This window comes from Populus trichocarpa, chromosome 6 (assembly GCF_000002775.5).
Source record: "Populus trichocarpa isolate Nisqually-1 chromosome 6, P.trichocarpa_v4.1, whole genome shotgun sequence".
NCBI lineage: Eukaryota > Viridiplantae > Streptophyta > Magnoliopsida > Malpighiales > Salicaceae > Populus > Populus trichocarpa.
Genome location: NC_037290.2, coordinates 11,621,778 through 11,646,096, shown reverse-complemented (window position 1 = coordinate 11,646,096; position 24,319 = coordinate 11,621,778). Strand labels below are relative to the sequence as shown.

At 30.5% G+C, this 24,319-nt stretch overlaps 2 protein-coding genes across 2 annotated transcripts; one reads left to right on the top strand and one right to left on the bottom strand.

The window, feature by feature from the left end:
- Positions 1-13,093: 13,093 nt before the first annotated feature.
- Positions 13,094-17,837, top strand: LOC18100308 (oligouridylate-binding protein 1). Its single transcript, XM_006381532.3, has 12 exons — positions 13,094-13,331; positions 14,009-14,070; positions 14,370-14,472; positions 14,646-14,722; positions 14,799-14,860; positions 14,956-15,043; positions 15,152-15,227; positions 15,337-15,367; positions 15,731-15,847; positions 16,322-16,407; positions 16,874-17,047; positions 17,360-17,837. The coding sequence occupies exons 1-12, from the start codon at positions 13,257-13,259 to the stop codon at positions 17,645-17,647; spliced, it is 1,239 nt and encodes a 412-aa protein (XP_006381594.1). The 5' UTR covers positions 13,094-13,256; the 3' UTR covers positions 17,648-17,837.
- A 3,844-nt stretch (positions 17,838-21,681) lies between these two features.
- LOC18100307 (FCS-Like Zinc finger 13) lies at positions 21,682-22,890 on the bottom strand. Its single transcript, XM_006381529.3, has 2 exons — positions 22,202-22,890; positions 21,682-22,072 (listed from the first exon to the last, which is right to left on the bottom strand). Exons 1-2 carry the CDS (start codon positions 22,789-22,791, stop codon positions 21,913-21,915), a joined length of 750 nt encoding a protein of 249 aa, XP_006381591.2. The 5' UTR covers positions 22,792-22,890; the 3' UTR covers positions 21,682-21,912.
- Positions 22,891-24,319: the final 1,429 nt, after the last annotated feature.

Below are 24,319 nucleotides of genomic sequence, written 5' to 3'. Positions count from 1 at the left end.
AAGATAATCACAAAACCAATCTTTTTTTTTAAATAATAATAATGCAGAATGATAAAATCATAAAATAAAATGGGGAAAAAAGATGTCAAACCGCATTAACTTTTCAGAACCGTGATCTGAATTATTTGATTAAAAGCACTGCAAAAAAAAAAAACAAACCACGAAGCCTAATCCCTAACAAATCAAATGCCAAATGATAAAACTAGAAAAAAAAAATCAATTACACAAAAGAATCTAAAACAAAAAATTGTAATTAAAAGAATGGGGTGAAAATTTAAATAAAAAATAAATTAGAGGGCAATAAAGAATGTTCAATTGAAGGGTTAAATTGAAGAGAAAAATAACCTTAACGAAAGAAAAAACAAATCAAAAGAATAAGGGTCAAATTAAAAAAATAAAACAATATAAACTTTGATTAAATGATGAAATTGAAAACTAATAAAACATTAACAAAAAGGCTAAGGAAAAAAAATTAGAAATCAAAAGAATAAGGTCCAAAATGATAAAAAAAATTATATATGATAAATTTTAATTGAAGAACTAAATTGACAACAAACAAAAAATTTATAAAATGGATAAGAACGAAAATAAAAAATCAAAAGAATAAGGATGAAATTGAAAAAAAAAAGCCAACCATGTACTTTTTCGGGTAAGAGATTAAAAAGAAGGAAAAAAATGATCATCAACACTAAATCGTCTATCATATACCATCACACGCCATACTAGGAGGAAGAGGATACGATAACATTTATAAAGACATGGCAGAAGGGAAGGTTTGGCCACTGGGTGGCACCTTATGCGTTGCCTAAATGGTGTAGATGTCTTCCATTCGCTAGCAAGTAATGAGCACGCTTTAACAGTTTTTTTGAATAAAAAATTAATTATTCAATGTAAAAATACTAAAATACCCCTATGACTCTAGAAATTAAAAAAAAAACATGTGTGAAAGGACAAAAATATCCCTAGACCCATGCCTTATTTGTTTTCATGTTTTTTAAGGGCAAATAACTCTTTTTTATTGTATTCTAATAAGCGAAAAGACAAAAACAATACCCTTGTTCAATAGTTTTATTATTTTTTAAAGATGAATATACCCTCTAAGAATCTTTTAATGACCAATAAGCCATTGGAAAAGATAAAATTACCCCCAATACCAAGGCTAGTGTTTTTTAAAACCAATGGGCAAAAGGTAATTTCATTGTAGCTATTGACAATAATATGTGTTTAATATTACAATGAAAAACTCACACCTTATATATTTTTGGTTAATATATATAGGGATGTAGTTAAGTAACCCCAACTAATTCTAATGGGTTTTGTTTAATGGACCCTAATATAATAAATATATTATTAATCATGGGCCTAAAATTCATTTCGGTCATATTACTTCAATACTACTACGCAAGTTGAATGCGAAAAGCACCACATTTAACTTAGATCATAAGAACATAAATCAAGATGATGAGAAAGGATTAATCACCATACCAACAATCCAATCATCAGAAGTAATAAACTAAACTTGGAGTTCCTTCCAAGCAACCATATCATAAATAAAGTGAAAATCAATCTCAACATGTTTGATGTGAGTATGAAAAACTAGATTTGCAAACAAATAAGTGGTTTTTAAGTTATTACATCTCATATGAGGAGTTGTTTCAAAAATACAAATTTCATGAAGTAGAGATCTAACCCATTTAAGTTTAGCAACAATATTAGCAATATCCTTATATTTAGCCTATGTAGAAGAGCAAGCAACTGTATGTTATTTGCTAGATTCTCAAGAGATAAAATTGCGACCAAGGAAAGTTGTATAACCAATAGTGGTATTTCGATCATCAATTTACCAGACCAATCAAAATCATTAAACTATTAAGTGACGAGTCAAAATGCAACCTAGAGGATGAAGTATCAAATATATAGCAAATGATGTGTTTAACTGCCAACAAATAAACATTAGTAGGAAAATGCATGAACTGACGTACTTTATTAACACAAAAAAATATTAAGTCATGTGAATGTGAGATATGGAAAAAGACCCATTAACTATCTGAATTATGTAGGATCTAGATGTGAAGTACCAATTGATTAGGAAAAAGAAGAACCAATGACAATAAGAGTGACAACTAGTTTACACTTAGACATACTAGCTTTCTTAAGAAGATCATCTATGTACCATTGTTATGAAAGAAGCAAACCATCTATACTAGAAGAAACCTCAATACCAAAAAAGCAATGAAGTGAACCAAGATCACAAATGTCAATTTCAATATCCAAATGTATAATAAGATGCTGAAGAAAGACTAGATTATCACTAATCAATAAAACATCATCAACATAAGCCATAAGAAATATTGTAGCTTTAGCAAGATGTAGAATGAACTAGGAAGTATCAGCCTTGGAACTGTGAAATCCTAAGAAGACCAAGAATTGACTAAGCCAATTAAACCATGCACGAGGTGCCTGTTTGAGGCCATAAAAAAAAATCCGAGTTTGAAAATATAGATCAATAAAGCTAAAAAGCTTGTCATGGGTTGTGATGTAGAAGAGATTTATAAAGATTGATTTTCTAAAACAGTTATGAGTGTACTAATACAATATACTAAGATACTATAGTAGAACAAGGGAAAAAGTTAGCTTGAGAGAAAGGGAATGAATTTTTAATGATCTATAATCTTATAGTTATTATCCTGTATCTTTTTAAAAATAAATATGCGCGCGCGCACACACACACATACCTTTAACACCCTTAAATAGCTTTTTTGAGCTAGCAAGCTTCAAATAAAAAGATAAGCAATTTTCAATAGAGATTCAATTCCAAAGGATGTAGATTTGTTCAAGAATAAAGATAAAGTAAATGAATGGATATCAAAGCTATCTTTAAAATAATAATAATAGTAACAGGCAAAACATTTTACAAATAACTTTATAGATAAATTAGCAAGGAACTAAAAATTTAAACAATAATATAATTGATATAGTTTTTCAAATATGTGATAAATATAGCCATATGCTTTAAAATATTTTAATAGGTTTAACGTTTTCCTTCCAAGATAATGATATTTCATAAGCATTACCAATTCTTACTATTATAGATAATCAAACTTCTAAATGGTTGCCTAATACTACAACTTTTAACATATATGATTACAAACAAAGGTAAACTAAATAACTTTAAAACTTACATTGATAATGACTTTATCATGGTTGGAAATGGTGATATTCTTCCAATAACACTAATGCTAAGATTGATACTAATCCTAACACTATTTATTTGAAAAATATGCTCTTTGTTCCTGATACTAAAAAGTTGTGAGTTATAGTTTTGGAATTAATTGCAAGTGAGGATGTAGAAATTAGAGTGCTTTGTTTAAACAATATATGTAATGAAGGATTTGGAACTTAAACTATTAAAGAATTAAAGAAAATAATTGGAAAAAGAAAAGGAGAGAAAGACCTTATGGTTGAAAGTATATAGACTAGGAAGGTCATATAATGCAAAAAGATGCTATTAAATTTGATTTAATTGAGAGCTCATATAGTAAATAAAGCATAAATTGATTAATTGAAATATGCTTAGTAGGACTTAAGTTGTGAAAATGAAGGATACAATTTATAGGTGGATGGTGTGGTAGTATGAAATTTAAAAATGAATAATGATATGTTATGAGATAAAAGAGATATTGATAATGGTACCTTCTCTAGATTAAAGAGAGATACCGAGAGTGACATCTTCTGCAGCTGGAGAAGTGCATATAGTTGGAGGTGAAGGTAGGTGACTTGTACCTTTGACAAATATTATTAAGATTGTCTTAATTCATTTAATTGCAAATTCATTAAATGGGTATTACATTGTTATTATTTTTTTATTGTGCAACGAAAAGGATAAGAATTGACTAGTACTTGAAGGTACTAAAGGCATCATATTTATCTGATGAACGAGATATGAAGTTTACTAGTATTCATGGGGTACTTGAGGCACCATATTTGATTAGTACTTAAAAGTGCATTTTTATCAAGGTTTTATATTATCATTTTGCACTTAAAGTATCAATAACTCCCTAATTAGAGCATGTTTTATAATAACATGTCTAATAATATAAGATACCTTTAATTTATGGTAAATGTTCATCTTAAATACAGGCCTATCACATAAATCAAAGGATTGATTGATGAGTTTAACTACTGAAATTGAGAAGACAAAGAGAGGGCTAAGCTTAGAAAAGAGATGCTGGTTCAGTCCAAACTGGAACACCATTCGATTATTGGATTATAACTGGAGCTGTAGAACTTGGATTTAGGTCTGATTCATATGCATGGAAAGCTAAGACATAGGCCTAAAACTTTCATGAGAGTCCAAGATTTAAAAGTGTTATTTCTTAATTCAAATGGTAGCAACAACGGAGAAGTCAGAATCTATCCTGCAGCCCAGACACTATTTAGTATTCAGCCTATATCTCGAGTGTTAGAAGTTCAAATGCATCAATTCTTGTTTTATTGTAAAGCTGAGACAATTTCCTAGAACTTTCATAAAGACTATCTGTTCAAATTCTGATGTTAGCAATGACGTTTTCTGCAGACAAAAAGATAAGGATTGTTACCAAGTCAAGAGGTGGCCACCCTCTTAACAATTAGTCATCAAATCAATAGTTCTGAATTTTGGCCTATAAAAAGAGGCATTTGCCATGCATTTAGGCATCTTAGTTTTCATATCAAGATCATGTTCTTGCTCTCTCTCTTTATATTTTTGTAATGCTTAAGTTTTGTTTATATTAATCTCTTGTTTATGCTTTTCATTTTCTTTCCTTTACTTACTTAACTTATATCTTATTTATATTCTTATCTTGTTTATTTATGTTTCTCTCTTTCATTATGTTTAGCTAAGTTTATTATGTCAAGTCGAAAAGGTTACACTAATGGTGTAAAAATAAGTATAGTATAAACTCAACATGGACTTTAATGTTTGATACTAACATGTTTTGTATTTGTTATCTTGTTCACTTTTAATACTTTGCTTGTTAAATGGTTAATCTAGATTTATGTTGTATAACCCTTGGTACAACAAATACTTGGCAATTTCATAGTCCAACCGTATGGTATAACCGACATTTGTGCTATGAAAGGAACTGGATTTGTTGTTAACATAAGTTATAATCATGAAAACCCAACAACATTTACAAGTATTAACATTATTCGAATAAAATAACTAATGTAATCATGTTAACAATTTATAATCCGATTGAAACCTCCTTTGTGTGTGGTTTCCAGTTGAGTAATAAAAAGAGTTTATACTATACTTGTTTGAAATACCATTAGTGGATCCTCTAACCTTGACAATTATTTTATCCTTGTTTAATCCTTATATCAATATCACATCTCAAAGCTCTCTTCAACTCCTTTTTTGTTATTATCTATTTCTTTATTTCTAGTGTATACAGTTAACCTCCCTGTGGTTCGATCCCAGTCTTGCCGGGTTATTTATTACTTCGACACTCCTACACTTGGGAGAAGACATCAACTCTTTGGTCTTGTCAATATTTATTTGATGACCGGGATATGAAATTGATTAATATTCATTGGATACTAGAGGTATTAGTGTGACTGATGACCAAGAGTCTTCTTACTAATTGTCTAAAAAAAGCTAGAGGCATCAGATTTACCTGACGATTAAGATTTTTAATTGACTAGTATCCGTGAGATACTAAAGGCATGAGTGTGACTGATGACCGAGATTAAGAATTGACTAATACCTGAGGGGTACTAGAGGCATCAAGCTACCTGATTACCGAAAGTTTATCAACTTGTTTCCCTGAGGAGTATTGGAAGTGCTAATGTGTCTATCGAGTGGATATATTATGTTTGTTCTGAAATTAAGAATGTTATTTTTAAAGGAACATGAATATTTGGGTTGAAGAATTAATTTATCATGCAGTGTGTTATTATATAACTTGCCATATACTTTGCTCAATTGTCTTAAATTAGTGTTAATGTAATTGCCATATTTATTACAGGACCTTTACAAACTCGTGCAGAATAGTTGGCCTTCTCATATAACTTTTTTTTGATAAATTAGTAACTTTTTTTTTGATAAATTAGTAATGAGAAACAAAAATGTATTTTGGATTTAGATTGTAATATATATTTGAATGTCTAGATGTATCTTATTTTGTGTAATCAGGATGTATTTTATATTATGTAATCAAATTTAATGATGTTATTGTAAATTATATTAGAACATGTATGTCATATTTAGTGTAACTAAATGAAATTAGATCATAAATTTAATCATATCCATGTTTGCTCTCTTGTTTTAAATATGAATATGTTCCATAAATTTTATTAATGTTCTTAGTTTATAATTGTCCAAGTACCGATTAAATGCATGCTTTATTTTAATTGGTTGATATGTATATGTTTAAATTTGTATGCTTTATAATCTATGTGAAAGGTCAAAAGATGGACTGAGAGAATAGATATTGTCTATTCTTGTGTATAATGATGTAGTATTGATCCAGGATGATTGGATCATGTGATGAGATATTGATTTTAGAAGTATACAAGACTATGTCAAGATTTAGGATGCCCTATATATAGAGGAGACTCTGCCGAAACATTAACAAGAATTTTGGTAGAGGATAAATCAATCTTAAAGGATTAATAACAATTAAAACAGGACTTATTGAGAGAAAAAAAAAATCTCATCTTCTTTATACATGCATTGAGTGTTTATTATGAAAATGTATTAAAAGTGGAGTCGTTATAATTGATAATTAAAATGATTTAACAAAGCATAATACATTAAAGGTATTAATAATAATTGGAACATTCTTGATAATAATTACACTGCAAAACTGGTCACTAAAAGGTTATGTCAAACCACTTTTGACTTTCTTAATATTTAGGGGATAATGATAAGTTCCTAGACATTGTACTTATTCTTCAAATATAAGTCAATCAATTGTTAAATTAATAATACATTAAATTGTTTAATTTATTTAATCTTATTTTATTTAGGATTATGATTTATATTTGAACCAACTTATTAGGAAACCTAACGAGTCACATACATAAGAACCATTAGTTAGAAATCAAAATGAGATAATTAATCAAGTGTGACTTGATTGTAAATAAATTTTAGAAATTGAGAACTAGAATGTAATTAATACAGGGGATTAGAATTATAGACTTAAAAAAATCAAGTAGGGACGTGATTGAATAAATTTCTAAAAATTATCCTGAAATAATATATATGATATTATTCAGAGGGCAAATTGATATTTTACCATTTATAGGGTTTTAAGATTTCCTTATAAATAGAATGTTATGCCTCTTATTTTCTAAGGTGAGTGAAGTATAGTACAGAAACACCTAAAACACAAAAGAAAAAAAGTTAGCACTCAAAGGTATATCAATTTATTTTTCCTACAAAGGTTTATGAGATTTCTCATTAGTGGCTATATGGATTATCATTAGAGATCAGATATTTGGATGACTTGTGGTTTGTGATAACCCAGTCTTGAAGCAAATATTCAAAGGTGAAAAGAACATCTAATCTTTAGGTAATTTTTGTATAAACCCTAAACAACTCTAGATCTATCTGACATGATCCTTGGGACTCTTGAAAAATTTTAAAATTATTGTTTTCACTATGTCTATATATTTTGGAAAACCCAACAATTATGTTAAGAAAATCTTGATTGCAAACATGAAAATAAACCACAAAACTAAGATAAAACTTATTGCAAAAGGAAAGAACTCCTCTCACAACAAAATCAAGACTTGACAAAAGATATCTTGCATTAAATTGAGCTAATTGACTTATTTTATGCAAGACAATCATTTTTTTCTATTGTGTGGACACGATTTGAACAAAGTTAGATCAATATGGAAGATTTGGCAAAGGCAATATCAAATAAAAGATTTGGACACTTTTGGAAAGTCATGTTGGAAATTTTTTTAAAACATGGTTAATGAACACATTTGAAACCAAATTAAAAGTAAGGTCTACTCACTTTTGAGGTTGAAACTTTATTGGAATTTAATCTCCAACATAAGCTCTTTAACATAGGATATCAACATAATTTAAATAAATTATGAGTAAATGAGAAATTGATCTCAAAGAATTCATGGCTGACATATTTTGGAGAAACCCAAAACCCTTTAAAAACCTCTATCTCAAATAGAAAAGAAACAAGCTTTGTTTGTTATTCATGTAGTGGGACGGTGAAAAGTTAAAATTGGGTCAAAAAGGCACTTAAGCTTTTAGATGAGAGATAACCCAAGTAAAGTGAATTTTGAGCTAAAAATCACACACTTGCATGCATGGTTCGACTTATGCTAGAACCTTGGGTTTACTTTGAACTAAAGTTTTGGACTAAAAAAGACTATTTTTTGCAAATATAATATTGGGCTTGGGTCTAGTCCATGAAGGATTACTTTCTCCAGCCCATTATCTTTTCCAGCCTAATGGATTAAGTTTGATCAACTTTTTCAGTTTCTTCTCTAAAAACTGATTCTTTATAAACCTAGACATTGTTTAATAGAAATTTAAACCAAAAAATATTAGGATTAATTCTAGTATTACAACGAGTGGACAAAGTTGATTATAGTAGGAATTTATTATGGTATTAAGTAGAATTAATTCTTATCAATTTTGGTTTGAAAAATTAATATAAAAATAGGTTGTAGGAAGAGTTTCCTCCCAAATCTAGGACTTAGGTTTAGTCTTGTTGAGAGATACTTAAGTTGTATTTTCTTGGTTTTTAGACCTTGTTTAGAAATGCATCTAAATAAAATAGTTTTGTTGGAATCTTGGAAGGCTCATTACAACATCATTTGCTCTAAAGGATGAACAATAAAGTTTTAAGGACATATATATCGTTACAATAGACTTTATGGAAGGACTTCCAAAGTCTGAAGGTAAAGACACTGTAATGGTGGTTGTAGACAGATTCACTAAGTACATCCATTTTATTGTCCTTTCATATCCTTTCATTGCTAAGGTGGTAGCTGAGGTATTCTAAATTATTTTTATAAGTTTTATGGATTACCAATGATCATTATCACTAATAGAGATAAAATGTTTACCAGTTTGTTTTAGAAGGAATTATCCAAGTTGTTAGGAGTCAAATTGTTTATGAGCTCAATCTACCATCCATAATTTGATGGGCAATCAGAAAATATGAATCAATGCCTTAAAACATACTTAAGATGTATGTCCATAGATAATACTAAACAATGGTACTTCTTTTTAACTTTAGCAAAATGGTGCTACAATTCCAGTTATCATTCCAATATTAACATGAGCCATTTCTAGGCTATGTATGGCTACTCTCCACAAACAATAAAAGTGGCATTACTAGAAATGGTAATCATGGCTACAGTTGGAGAATTACTGCAGAAGAGAAATGGAATGAATTAGGGATTACAGAGACAAATAGATATGATAAGAAATAAGATGAAGCAAATGGCAAATAAGAGAAGGACAAAAAAAACATTCATGGTAGGAGAATAAGTGTATTTATTGTTGCAACCTTACAAACAAACAACAATGGCATTGAGAAGAAATATAAAGTTGAATCCATGATATTTTGGCCCATATAAAATCATTTAGAAGATTAAGTAAGTACCCTATAAACTTGTTACCTACAATAATCAATATCCACCCAGTATTCCATGTTTCCTTGCTGAAAAAGAAGATTAGGAATAATGCAGTAGTATCTTCAACATTTCCAGTAACAGATGAATAAGCCAAGGTGAGGGTAAATCTTATAGAGATTTTGGAACGAAGGATTACGTAGAAAAAATACAAGTTTATGGCTGTTAGACTAGTTAAATGGTCAAATTTGTTTACTGAAGTTGAAACTTGGGAGGATCTTGAAGAGCTTCAACTATAATTTTTAGAATTTAACATACATTCTTCAGGTTAAGAATGTTTTCAAGAAAAGGGCATTATTACAGCAATAACAATTGTTACAACAGCAACAAGGTGACGTGGGTTGGAAGAAATGAAGAAAAATACCAAAAGGAAAGGATTAGAGGGAAAAGTTGTTACATTTAGTTAATATAGGCAAACATTTAACACTTGAATAAAGTTAAGTTGTTGATGATTGTAACAGAATTAGTTAATTAGTTGGAGAATCAATATAAATAGAACAATGTGGTAAATAACAGTTATCTTGGAAATGAATAAACTTTCTGTATTGCAGAATTTCTTTTATTCTTCTCATTTGTTCTAATTCGCAATCCTATTTTCTACACTTAAACTCTTTGTTAAGATTAGTTCTTGACATTCTGCTTAATGAAGGATTTCCATTAATAAAAAATAAAACCAACAAATATAGCCATTAGTCTTGTTTTGGAAGTGAAGCTATCTACGTCTTCTTTTCTTTATATGGAGATCTTTCGGTTCTCAATTTCTACTTCTATGTTATGTTGTTATGTACCAGTGCATCTACTTTCCTTTTCGGCGAGCCCGTGAATAGAATCAATTAAATTAAAATTAATTAGTATATTGTATTTGTGCATATATATTTAATAAAAATAAAAATAAAATAATTAATTCATAAAAAATATAAACAAAGTATGTTGATTATATCAAAATTACGAGGCAACAAAAAAAAAATTCTGAAAAAAAAAGAACATCATTAAAATCATGAGAATTAAAATCCTTGTTTGATACATTACTTTCAGGTCCACTTTTAGTGTTGTAACTAGATAGGTGGCCTGAGCAAAGCCCTAAGCCAAACCACACTTTTTTAAATGAAAAAAAAAAAAGAAGGTACACTCAGGTTTCACGGCCTATCTCGTCAAGGTTTTTTTTTGAAAAAGAAAAGAGTGTCCACCCATAAAAAAAATATTTTGAACTAAAAAAAGAAACCAAAATCCCAAGAAGATTTTTTTAAAAAATATTAAGATGAAGACATATTAGATTAACTTGTTTTTTGCAGTTAACCTGTTAAAAAATAATTGAAAAAATAAAGGTTCACAAACAGCAAAACAATTTTGAAGTAAAAAAAAATCTAAAGACGACACGATTGTTTTTAATATTAAGATGATGACATATTAGAATGACCCGAGTTTCATGGCCTAACCCGTTAAACCCTCAACCTAGGTTATGAACTCCAATGTTTTTTTTTTGTTTTTTTAGATTATTTTTATTTAATTATAAAATACATGAGTCGAGTAATGGACTCAACTTGGTTTAACAACTCTGTTATTTCTGAAACTGTTTCTCATTTAATTGTACCATTAAAAAAACATTCACAAAGTTAAGCATCACCTAAGTATTGAGGTGTTTATTTGAAACTGTGATAAATCCACAAATATCAAAATGAAACAAATCACGTAGGCCAATTCAAAACAAATAAAATATTAATGAATAAAATTATGAAAAAACAAGAAAAAAATAAAGGTGGAAAAAATCAAATAAGAAAAGAAACAAAAACCACAAAAAATAAAAAATAAAAAGCTCAGACATGTAGCCCTGGTTGGCCCAACACACTTTGTTGGCTTAGCACATCTGGGCCTAAAACAAGCCCATGATCATAGGCCTAGGGTAGGGCACGTGTCTAGCCCATTATAATTTTTTTTTAGGGATAGATGACATGTCGTCCGACTCACCTAGTAAAAAAAATAATAAGCGACATGTCACCTACTATTATAGTTTTTGGCCACTATTGGTTCCTGGAAAATCAAGTAGCTATCTTTTATGAATTAAAAACCCATTCTTCAACCCAAAACACATAGCAAACACCTCATGGCCCTCAAAAAACTTATTTTTGGTATTAAATCACCATTTAAGCAATTAAAAAACAAAAAAAAAAACAACTTGAGTCAAGATAAAATTTTAAAGTATAATCTACTTTTTTTAGGCAAGATAAATAGAAAAAAAGACCTAAATGGAACACCTAAATAAATGGAACCCATTAACTCTAAAAACAAAAAGGCAAGTTTCATTGTTGGAAAGTAAATGTCTATCAACGTTTTCTTTCCTTCATTGTAAAACATCATCTCTCTCTCTCTCCTCTCTCAAGCTTGAGAGTCAAAATAAAAGAAAAATATAATCATGTAATTTCGAAACTAAAGGCAACAAAAATTTTTTTTGACAAAAAAAAAAGAGCACAGAGGCACTGACAAATAATTTCTTTTAAAGGATCTTCAAATATTTAACAAATATAATGTTAGTCCTCTCATTTTCAATCATGATTAAGAAAAAATAGCAAGACTGGTTTTTGTGATTGATATAACTACATAAAAATAGATTAAAATAAAGTATCAACTTCAAATCCTAAACAATCTAAAATTAAAAGATTTAATTGAAAAGAAAAAAAAGATTGATGATTGATGGGAGAAAAAAAGAAAAAAAGGGTTAGAATTGACATTTTTTCATAAAAAATAAAATGAAAGCTATTTTTCATTTCCTTTAATTTTGGTCCCTCACTTTTAATTCATTGGAAACAACCAAATCTAATTTTTTTACCATTAAATTAAACACAACCCAATAACAATTGCTTCTCGAGACCTCAATAACCATATAATAAATAAATAAAAATAAAATATCAATTTTAAATTCCAATCAACATTATCAAATAATTAAATTGAAAAAAAAATAATAACAAAGAAAAGGAATTAAAAAACAATTATTACAATCCACTTCATTGTATCACAATCCAAAATGGACAAGTACTTCTTTTATTTATTTATTTATTTTAATTTTTAACTTAATTTTAATTTAATTTAAATTAATATATAATACGTGGCATATCAGCAGGTCGAATGGGGTGCGTGACGTACAGAACAGAACCAAACAACATATATGGATTCTTTTATTTATTTATTTATTTTCATTTTTTACTTAATTTTAATTTAATTTAAATTAATATATAATACATGGCACATCAGCAGGTCCAATTGGGTGCGTTACGTACAGAATAGAACCAAACAACGTAAATGGATAACACCAAGCCTTTCCATGTACTGAAGAAGACATGATAACTTCTCACCAAATTAACTTGTCGTTTTTAGTATTTAGTTTTTAATTTTATTTATTTACAGTATAAAGCAGCAGCAACAAAAATGATGAAACTTGGCTCCATATCACTTATCACTCCCTCTCGTTTTCTTTGATCTTTCCCCTCTCTCTCTCGAGGGTTTTTTCTTTTTTTTTTCTTTCTTTCTTTTTTCTTTTTTTTTTTTAATTTCCTTTTTTTTCTTTTAATTTCGAAACCCTAGCTCTTAATTTTATTTTTGATTGGAAGATGATGCAACAGCAGAGGCTAAAACAACAGGCCATGATGCAGTATCTTCATCCTGCTCTCCTAGCTGCTCCTCAGGTTTGTTTTTCTTTTCCTTTGGATTTATTAGGGTTTTTTTAAAGCTACTGATTTTTTATGTGATCGAAGTTAAAGCCTTTTCTTTTAGTTCGTTAATACTGATGTTTGTTTTGTTTTTTTATTTTGACTTTTTAGTGCTTGAGGTATATTATTGCTGAAAAGAAAATGGTTTCAGTGTGTGAAAAATATTAATTGAGGTGTGTGTCTTCACAAAAAAATTATCATATAAATAATTTTAATTTATTGTTTTATCAAATGCTTAAACGGGTATGTTATGTTATTTGGAAGAGGGCTTTAAAATTTTAATTTCTGTTTTTTTTTTCCTTTGCTTATATTTGAGTGAGCGGAGGGCTGGTGGGCGTTTGGTCATGATAATAGTGTGATTGAATGGAGGAACTGATGAATTTAGCATCTTTTTTTATAGTGCACATAATAAGCATAGGAATTTAGCATTAAGCTTACTTTTTGGTGTTGACAATTTGATTTTTTAGTCACAAGTGGCCTTTTGGTACTGTAAGGAAGACGTGGAACTACTGAATTGAAACTTAATTTATTAGGTGCTGCATTCAGCTTCGGGGATGGTGTTTTTCGAAACATATATATTGAAAGTGTTGTGGAGTGTAGGTTTTTAAGTTTTAGGAGTTTTTGTTTTATTTTTTTTATTTTATTTTTTGCAGATAGAGCCTATCTTGAGTGGAAATCTGCCTCCTGGCTTTGATTCAAGTACTTGCCGCAGTGTGTGAGTGTTGTAGCCATATTTTTTTTTAGCATACACTCAATTGTTGGTGCTTGGACTGGATAACTTTTCTACCTGAAAACCTGACAATTAGAACTACTATTTCCTTTCTATATGTTCCCTTTTTATGTGTCAATCTGTGTGTTAGTGTTACTCTGTGGTCTCAACACACTGGTACTTCATCCTCTGGTCCTGCCTGCACTATGTGACAGGCTGTGTTTTTATTTTTTGCCAGATTCTATTTATTCGGTATTGGTGTATTGGTTATTAATAGGACTTTTGTTTTTCATGGGAAACTGCAGGTATGTAGGAAACATCCACCCACAAGTTACAGATCCCCTTCTTCAAGAGGTTTTCTCAAACACTGGACCTATTGAAGGATGTAAGCTCATTCGGAAAGATAAGGTTAGGCTTAAGTTTCCAGCATAACTTGTTATCAAGCAATATTTGTTGAAAATTTTTCAACTCATTGTTGTTTTTTCTTGTCAATTTTGTTTCATAGTGACTTCTTTGTTTCATTTGCCCCTTGATCTTTTTTTTTTTGGGTACTGATGTGGTGGCATCCTGTTTCTTTGCAGTCATCCTATGCCTTTGTGGATTACTTTGATCGCAGATCCGCCGCTCTTTCCATATTGACCCTTAATGGAAGGCATCTGTAAGCTGGAAACAAACTAGGTTGTTTTTGGATTTTATCGTTCCTATTTCTTTATATGTTCTTTGGCTGTTTGCAGGTTTGGGCAGCCTATTAAAGTTAATTGGGCTTATGCTAGTAGTCAGAGAGAGGATACATCAGGTTTATGCATGCATCAGTTATACTATTGTTTCTTACTGTTTTTGGTTTCATTGGCTAGGATATAACTAATGTTATTTGTTCCGTGCGACATGCAGGTCATTATAATATCTTTGTTGGTGATCTTAGCCCTGAAGTTACAGATGCTACATTGTATGCATGTTTCTCTGCATATCCTAGTTGTTCGTAAGTTCCTTTCTACTCTCAACTTTTTTGATGAACAGTTTCAGATCATCTTGAGTTCTAAGTTGAATCTGAGACTAATTTGACATGCATACTGGTGCTCGGTTACAGAGATGCAAGGGTTATGTGGGACCAGAAGACTGGTCGTTCTAGAGGATTTGGATTTGTTTCTTTCAGGAATCAGCAGGTATCAAATTTTTTTACTTGAATTTTTTGGCTACTCCCTTTCCTCCATAAATTGTCTTCATTCAATTGGTTTATGTCATAACTTTTATTTGTATTTTTATTTTGTTCAGGAGGCTCAAAATGCAATTAATGACTTAAATGGTATGTGTTGCTTTGTCGTGAAGCAGTTTCCTTTATATTTGTGCTCTTAATCAGTTTGTATTTTGTTGAGATATATTAGCCCTACATTGCTAGATTAAAGAGTTGTTTTGTGTGCCATTTCTTGGCTGTTTTATAAACTATAATTAGCAGAATTACTCTATCTCTACTTGCCCATGCATTGGCGTATCTGTTATTGAGCACCTGGTTTGTCTACTCTGCTGTCATGAATTACTTTTGAAAAATTGGAAAGTTAAGTACTCCTTAGATGTAGAAAATCATTGTTTGCGTGTCAAAGTTTTCCTGTCGGATTCATTTCACTACTATGGAGTTGTATAATGATGTTCTGACTTGATGTTGTTGCAGGAAAGTGGCTTGGGAGCAGACAAATTCGGTGTAATTGGGCCACCAAAGGTGCCAATACTAATGACGACAAGCCAAGTACTGATGCCAAAAGTATAGATCTAACAAATGGAACATCAGGTGAGCTATTCTATGAACATTGAATTGAACCTGTGGTTGAATATCAACTTGTAAATTTACTGTCGTGAAGTTCCTCTCAACTTAATTGTTTATATAATTATTTTTGGAAGCCAAAATTTTAAGCAATTGGCATTTAGCTGAATTGTCTTTTTATTTTTTGGGCCTGATGATTTGTCTGTTTTTGCTAAAGGATTGCTAATTTGGTCTTCAACTTCTCTTCACAATGATTTCCAGCAAAAAAAGAAAATATGGTTTTGTGTGTGGTGTACAGAATCTGTTGTCTTGTATACATGTTAGATGAATGATTCAGATGCATATCGGTATCCAAACCTGCTATAGAATTTATTCTTTAGGTTCAGTTTATATGTTAATGTTCTTGCTGGAGGTGTTGTATCATATAAGCTTGAAATGCTGAAGTTACATATGCATCTTCTTACCATGTTATAGCTTAAATGGTTATTTTCTTCTATGCAGAAGATGGTCAGGAAAGGAATAATGATGATGCTCCAGAGAACAATCCTCAGTATACCACAGTTTATGTTGGCAATCTTGCTCCTGAGGCAAGAACTTAGCTGTGATTTAATTATCATCCTATTCGATCTTTATGTAGTTGGCATGATGCACTTTTACTATGGATTATCCTTGCTGTCTTTTGAAAAAAGAAGGTTAAATTGTAGTGAGCACACCCTTGCTTGTTTATCAGATTATGATTATATTTCCTATACTATGTCACATTGCATACCCTTGCTGGGTTTACCATATTATTATTAAACACTGTTATGATACTCACCAACTTGTGAGTTAATTAAAACTTTTTACATGGGATCTTCATTTTTGTTATCATATAAGAGATTCGGATTTGCTTGGATCAATAGATAGTTAATGCAATGAGATGGAGTTGTGTAAGTCTGGTCGGGATCTTATTGTTCCATTTGTGTTTCTATACATGATGTTCCTCTGGACAGAAGTTGATCAAAATGCTATAGGACTACCTCCTCTGATTGGTGTCTAACAAATGACTTGCAGGTTACTTCTGTTGATCTACATCGGCACTTCCATATGCTTGGTGCTGGAACTATTGAAGATGTGCGGGTGCAACGTGACAAAGGTTTTGGGTTTGTGAGATACAGCACCCATGCTGAAGCAGCTCTGGCTATTCAGATGGGAAATGCTCGAATTATGTATGGAAAACCAATTAAGGTATATTCATATGATGGCTTTTTTTTATTGATGTGGGATTTTGTTTTCCCTTTTTTTATGTTTAAGATCTTTTTTTATTGATTAGGTTCTGAATAAGTAGTTTTGATTACTACAGAATGCCAATGCTTGTTTTCCGTGACCTGTATCGCATGGCATTTTGCTGTCTTTTTTCTTTATTGAACTTTTCTCAGGAAAGAAAATATCATATGTATCCAAATGTGGCATGGTTAAAGCTGTGTTAGTAGCAGTTATGCAAATGTTTTGAGCTTGATGTCAAAATGGTTTTAATCGAATGATATCTTGATGTTGCAGTGTTCATGGGGTAGCAAGCCCACTCCCCCAGGGACAAGCTCTACCCCTCTTCCCCCACCAGCTGCTGGACATATGCCAAGCCTTTCAGCTGCTGAACTTGCAGTTGCAGCCTATGAACAGCAGATGGCATTGAGCAAATACGGTGCACCGGCCCTTATGCATCCACAGGGTCATCATGCCCTTAAGCAGGCAGTCATGGGAATGGGTACTGTTGGAAGTAGCCAGGCAATTTATGATGGTGGGTTCCAGAATGCTGCAACAACACAGCAGCTAATGTACTACCACTAATGTTGTATGGAAACTCCCTTATAGCATGGGAGGGAGAAATAAGTGGCAAAAAAACTTAGAATTGAGTTGCTTAAGATATTTTACTCCTTCTCTGGAATGTTGCTGTATCATGTTAAATATTTGGCATTGTGGTGAGAACCCTGTTTTCAACATTTGATTTTTTTTCTTTAAATTAATGTATTTTAGTATATTTAGATTGTGTTGATGTGCTAATATTAAAAATGAATTTTAAAAAATAAAAAATATATTTTTTAATGTATTTTTAAGTAAAAAATATTTTAAAAAATAATTATTATTTAAACAACTTCTATATTGAAAGATAGATGATAATTTTAATCATTTCAATTTTAATCAATTCAGTACAAATAGATTGGCTTTTAGCATGGTATAGACATCTACTGGGCATATAATTGATTTTCACTATGGATATGGACTCGCAGAGTAAAATTATTAGTTTACTTTTGTTTGGCAAGCTCAAAGCTTGAGTTTACGAGGAAAATTCTCTTCATAGTAATCATTAAAAGGGAGTGGGTTAATTGGTATTTTTACATTTTTTATTCAGTGTAATTACTCAATCATCTATTAAGGGAAAAAAAACGTGTTCCTCAAGTCGAGAGGCTTTTTGGGTCTTTTAATTTTTTTATCATTTCAAGTGAAATTACTTGGATGCCTTTAAAATATAAATCTTTCTTACCTCAATTTTCAAAGTTTAAAGCTATTTCACTATCTATTGCGATTCGTGAAGACGAGCACAGGAGCAAAAGACTTCAAGGCAACCCATACTGGTTCAGATCTGCTAGCAAAGTAGATAATTCTTCCTCTAACTTTTCATGACTTCCTTTTTTCTCTTGCTCTCTTTTATTACATCGTTCATGTCGATTGTGATCTCTTAGACCACAAACAAACGGTGAAGACGAAGCAATCTCGATCTGGGAAGAAGCCATAAGTCTAATAATAGGACATCACGACATAGAATAGAGTAAATGCAACAATTTTATGCAGGCTATAAACGAGATACAATCCATTTTTCCAGAAAAAAAAAAGATGTATGAAGGGCAGGGAAAACCTAAGCGGTAATTGTGGACAACAAAAAAACGTATGAATCTTTTTCAAGATGCTAAACTAACCAGGGTTAGCAACCACCACCAGCAATATAAGTTATGCCTAGGCTTTTATTTTCTAATTTTAGGACTTTATTGTAGAAAACTGTTGTGTTGCCTTAAAAACGAATGGCATGCCTTGGCTTTTATTTCGTTAATTAATTTTAGCAAGGGAAAAGAAAGACTGGCTTTTAAATTCTATTTTTTGGGTTGACACGGGTCAACCCATCTAACCCGTGACTCGATTACTATACCAGATCGATTACTGGGTCAGGTTTTAAAATTATAAATGAAACTTTTGTTATATATATTTTTTTGTTATTTTTATATGGAATTAAAGATAATTAAGTCTTTTAAGATATATAAAATAATATTTAAATTAAAAAATATACGTGTTAGCAAATGAGTGTTGCTAACACTCTAAAAATCAAATTATATTTTTTACATCTTATCTGAGTTGTCTTTTTTAATCTGCTAAGTTAATTGAATCATGTCAATAGCCTAATATTTTATATTAAAAAAAATTATAATTCGAGTTACGATACAACGTGGCTATAAAAACTAGTATATTCTTGATGGATTCGCATGACCACACCCATCTCTTTTGGTTTTGTTTTCTTGCGAGGAAGTATAGTTGTATTTTGCTGTGGACCAGCATTAAGCTGTATAATTCAAGTTAGTCAATTTTATTTTGTAGATGTTTTATTTTTTTAATTAAAATAGAAATTTTAGTTTTAAAATGTTTTAACGTGTTGTTTTGAAGTTGTACTGTTTATATATATATAATTCAACAAACATAATTTAAATTCAAGATAAATTAATTATAAATTATGCAATACAAACATAAGGTCAAACAAATATAATTTCAAAATTTAAAATATTTCTAAATAGTCAAGATTAAATAAATCTTTAACTTAAAGTAATTTAACTTAAACAAAATATCAGAATTTTATAAAAATAAAATGTTTTAATACAAAAGAAACATAAATTAAACATCATCTCCATCATTAATATAGAAATAAGGATCTTGATCTTGTGGTGGTATGTAGGGAAAGTCATCAACTAAACATTTCAATAATTGATCATTTTCACCGAGTTCATTCTCGTCATTAAAACATCTCTTCATCCTCTAAAGTCAAAGTAGACAAAGGTACTTCAATAATTTCCCAACTTATATCATCTCCAATAAAAAAGCTAGGTTCTTCACAAATTCATTCATTCAATAGGTTAATATTATCAAGGCTAATGAGATCTAAAATATCCTTTGTTTTGCTCAAATTTCTACAAAGTATAAACATGAAAAAAACAACATGAATATAAACTATATATATTAGTGATAAATCTAATTTTAAAAAATTAATAATAATTTTTAATATTATTATTAATATTATTGTTATTGAAAATAGTAATGAAAAGAGTTATTTATACTTGAGTAATTTAATTAAATAAATTCAACTAACTTCTATTTAATTTAAAGAGTTTTTAAAATTCAAACGGAATATATAAAATGAAACCACATCATTCAAGTAAAAATTTAGTGAAAAAATTCAGATTTGAAATAATATAAAAATTATTGTATTTTATTTTATTTTTTAAATTGATACGAAACCTGGTAATATCTCTTTCCAAAGTCTCGAATCATTGCAGAGGTGCTGAGCTTGCCACGTCACTCTTGGAACCTGTCACCGATCAGTGATCAGTTTTGATCAAGGTTGTCAATTCCGTTCCGTTTCGTTTGGAATGGCCGAAACATTCCATACCAATTCAAAAAACGAAACAAAACGGAACAAATTTCATCTCATTTTAAATCTCGGTCCGTTCCGGATTTTTCGGCTAAATTCCACCCGGAACGTTCCGGTTTCATTCCACATGTTCCGTTCCGCTCTTGAAAAGTCATTGAATCAAATTGAACCTTGTTCAATTTAATTAATTAAACCACCCAATTATAAAAAAAACTCTTTTTCATTACTATTTTCAATAACAATGATATTAATAATAATATTGAAAATTATTATTACTATTTTCATTAACAATGATATTAATTTTTTAAAATTAGATTTATCACTAATATATATGGTTTATATTCATGTTGTTGTTTTTCATGTTTATACTATGTAGGAATTTGAGCAAAACAAGGGATGCTTTAGATTCCATTAGCCTTGATAATATTGACCTAACTTTATATTTAAAATATTTGTGTTAAAACATTTTACTTTCATAAGATTTTGATATTTTGTTTAAGTTGAATTACTTTAAGTTAAAGATCTATTTAATCTTGACTATTTAGAAATATTTTAAATTTTAAAATTATATTTGTTTGACATTGTGTTTGTATTGTATAATTTATAATTAATTTATCTTGAATTTGAATTATGTTTATTGAATATATATATATGAACAATACAACTCCGAAACAGCACGCCGAAACACTCCTAAACTGAAACATTTCATTTCAATTGAGAAAACAAAATACTTATCGAAACGGAATTGACAACCTTGTTCTTGATATAATGTACAAGGAGTGTTACTGCCTTCTCTTGGTTTATTCTCTGGTCTCCTTCAAGTTCTAAAATGGATCGTCCTTTCAGTAATGGTGAGATTCATCAAAATTTAAAAATAACTACGCATAAAACCTAGTAAAAAAAACGTAACACAATACCAAGCTGTCTGTTGTATTAAAAATCTTCATTATTTGAAAAGCAACGAAACACACTTCCAAACAGGCTAACTGTACTGTTACTCTATCCTATGGGTACAGCCTGCAGTGGAGACTTGGGATTTCGACTGCAGATTACGTTTAAACCCTGGAAAGGATTTGAGATTTCTACTTGAAGTTTAAACCCAGAAAAAAGATGGGATGAAATTTAGTGGGGGGAGAGAGAGAGAGCGCTACCCTTCAAGAACTCAAAAGTTTTCGTTGATCTAAAAAAGGGATAAAAATAAAATTGTTGCCTGAACATGGCTTTATGATTATTATAATCATTTTGTGATGCAAAATTCGCTTTCTAAAAAATTCTCAATACAACATAAACTGCATAGCCTATATCCCACAATTTTCTTTCGCTATGCTTGCTCTATATTATATTCAATATCGAGCTGATAAGATTGTCATATGTATAGCGTATTGCCGTGTAAAATTGGAAGTTCAGGACTGAGATGTTTATCCTAAATTGCAAGAATCCCAGTTGAGAAGATGGGGCTTGTTTTGAAAGGCGAGCTTGAAACATCTGCAGATCTCGCAACTTCTGATCTGCACTGTTCTTTGCGCTCGTCTATCATTATTTGACTCGATCGACACTCCACGCTGCAGAATGCTTTCTCTCCCCTGAAAACAGGTTAGAACACAAACGTTTAATTTCATGCTTCAATTCTAGTCTTGAAACCCATGTAAAGAATACAACTGCAAATAACTTCTAAAGAAAACTTCAAGGAGCCGGAAGAAAAATTGTTGTACCTGTAGATGTAGATGTCTCTGCCGTAGAGTTTTTTCCTGCACAAGTGGCATGAACTCAGAAAATCTGAAGTGGGATATACGGGAACATCCTCGACAAGTCTGGCAGGAAATCCCTTAGGAACAGAAGTACATCCCATGTTCTCACATCTTCTATCATGCCCTTGTTTTCCATATTCACCTCCATCATAGTAAACCTTCGTGAATGATTGATTAGGAGCATGGATTGTGACATATGTATAGTCTTCCAAGCTCTTCATATCCATTTCCTCAAAACCACAGTTAAATATCTCACAATCTTTACCAGAATTAACTGGAATTGGATTTGATCTATTCAAATTTGACCTGCAAACAGCATACTTAGCCAAAACTTCATGCCCCACATCAGTATTAGAAGGCTTGTCAAGGGCTGCAACAATACCCAATCCAACCCCACCGAGATCATGATAATTCTTTAGACCTTTTGGTGACTGGTTCATGTAGTCCAGTGGACTTCTAGGACTGGTGTTAGCATCCATGAACTTGGCACGGGTGCCTGAGACCAATAATTCCGACAATCTTCCGATCATAGGATTTGTTCTCTTGCCTAACATCGTTAAGATTAATGTAAATCTTTAAGAGAAAAAGATTTAGATGTTGGGGTGGTTTATAAAGGAAAAGGAAAATCACCCCAAATGATTTGATTTGATATCTTAGGCAAGTAGGCCTAGCTATGAGTTCTCTCTTTCCAATTTATTTTATTATTATGGAGCAGGTGGACTTGGGGCCATGCTTTTTTGGAATTATATAATAATGATGGTTCCGTTCTGATTGTTTGCCAGGAAAGATCGACCCCACCAGTGAATTATTTCCCACTTTTATTTTCATTTTCTAGTTTAATAATAGAGATATTTTAAAATTATTTTGAATTCAACAATATCTCTCTCATATATTACTAGTCTTTTTTTAATTATTAAAAGCTGTGTGATATTTTATTAAATTTTATTTTTTTTAATTATTTTATTATACTGATATAAAAATAATAAAATATATTTTCGAATAAAAAAAACTCTTAGAAAAACACTACAGTATACCTACAGTACACTTGTCAGGTGGGACCCATGACGAAGCATGAACTAATCTAATGATTGAGACTTCATCTAGCCCTCCAAAAAAAGATTCCAAGAAAAGTGAATTCGTCACATCACTGTCTGGGTCTCGGTTACGTGTCGAAAATCTGAAGGAAGAAAAGGGATGGGCAATTATTACCAACACCACCAACGGGCCCCCTGATTGGAGGCCAACGTTTTCGGCATCGCGAAGTGGTTTTCTTTTCCTTCCTATCTTTTCCGCTTGGAATTTACCCTCTCCCGCGTTCTTCTCTATTATTGAAAAATTCTGATATTTTCTTTTCACGATTTTGAGTTATTAATTAAAATTAAAAAAAAAAATATTTAAATTTATCTGTTGGATATTTTGTTGAATGCTTCGAGGGACGATGGATTTCGCCAAAACCGTGTGCTTGGATATACCGTGTAGTGGTGGCATATTCCAATAGAAAAGAGCAAGCAAGATCACAAATTTTTTGTTCACTAGAGAATAAAGATCTCACACCTTTTTAGTCCCACTAATTGGAGGAAAAAAAAGCATAATCTCTTGTAGATATTAAGGTACCAATTTGTTTTTAATTATTTATAAAAATAGTCGCAATTTGTTTTAATTACATATAAAAATAGTAGCAATTTGTTTTCTTGAGAAAGTTATTTTAACTTTAACTTGGACATTTAACATAATTTTCAAAGACACGGAGATTGAACGAAATCTCATTTATTCCCTTAAGACAAGAGGACGAAGGACATTGAGGAAGATAGAAGAGCTCCGTCCATTAGATAATATTCGTTTGTAAAAAAAAGAAGTGATCGGCCACGTGATTTTAAGTGCAAGGGAATAACTAAAAGGTTCAATTTTATTCAAGGTGGGAACCTCAACAAATTAAATTAATCAAAGTTATAAATTAGTTAAATTAATCAAAGTTATAAATTAGTTAGGACTTACATTATTATCAATAATAAAAAATTAAGATTGTACTATAATTCAATATGTAAGCTCCTTATCCAATATACATAACTCTTTATAGGATTA

What these genes read in the sequence shown, in the direction of transcription:
- LOC18100307 (XM_006381529.3), bottom strand. Translation starts at nt 22,791, where the DNA reads ATGTTAGGCAAGAGAACAAATCCTATGATCGGAAGATTGTCGGAATTA. An exon ending in AGAGACATCTACATCTACAG is followed by an intron (nt 22,073 to 22,201) that starts GTACAACAATTT and finishes ACCTGTTTTCAG; the next exon opens with GGGAGAGAAAGCATTCTGCA.
- LOC18100308 (XM_006381532.3), top strand. Translation starts at nt 13,257, where the DNA reads ATGATGCAACAGCAGAGGCTAAAACAACAGGCCATGATGCAGTATCTT. An exon ending in ACCCTTAATGGAAGGCATCT is followed by an intron (nt 14,723 to 14,798) that starts GTAAGCTGGAAA and finishes GGCTGTTTGCAG; the next exon opens with GTTTGGGCAGCCTATTAAAG. An exon ending in TTGGCAATCTTGCTCCTGAG is followed by an intron (nt 16,408 to 16,873) that starts GCAAGAACTTAG and finishes AATGACTTGCAG; the next exon opens with GTTACTTCTGTTGATCTACA.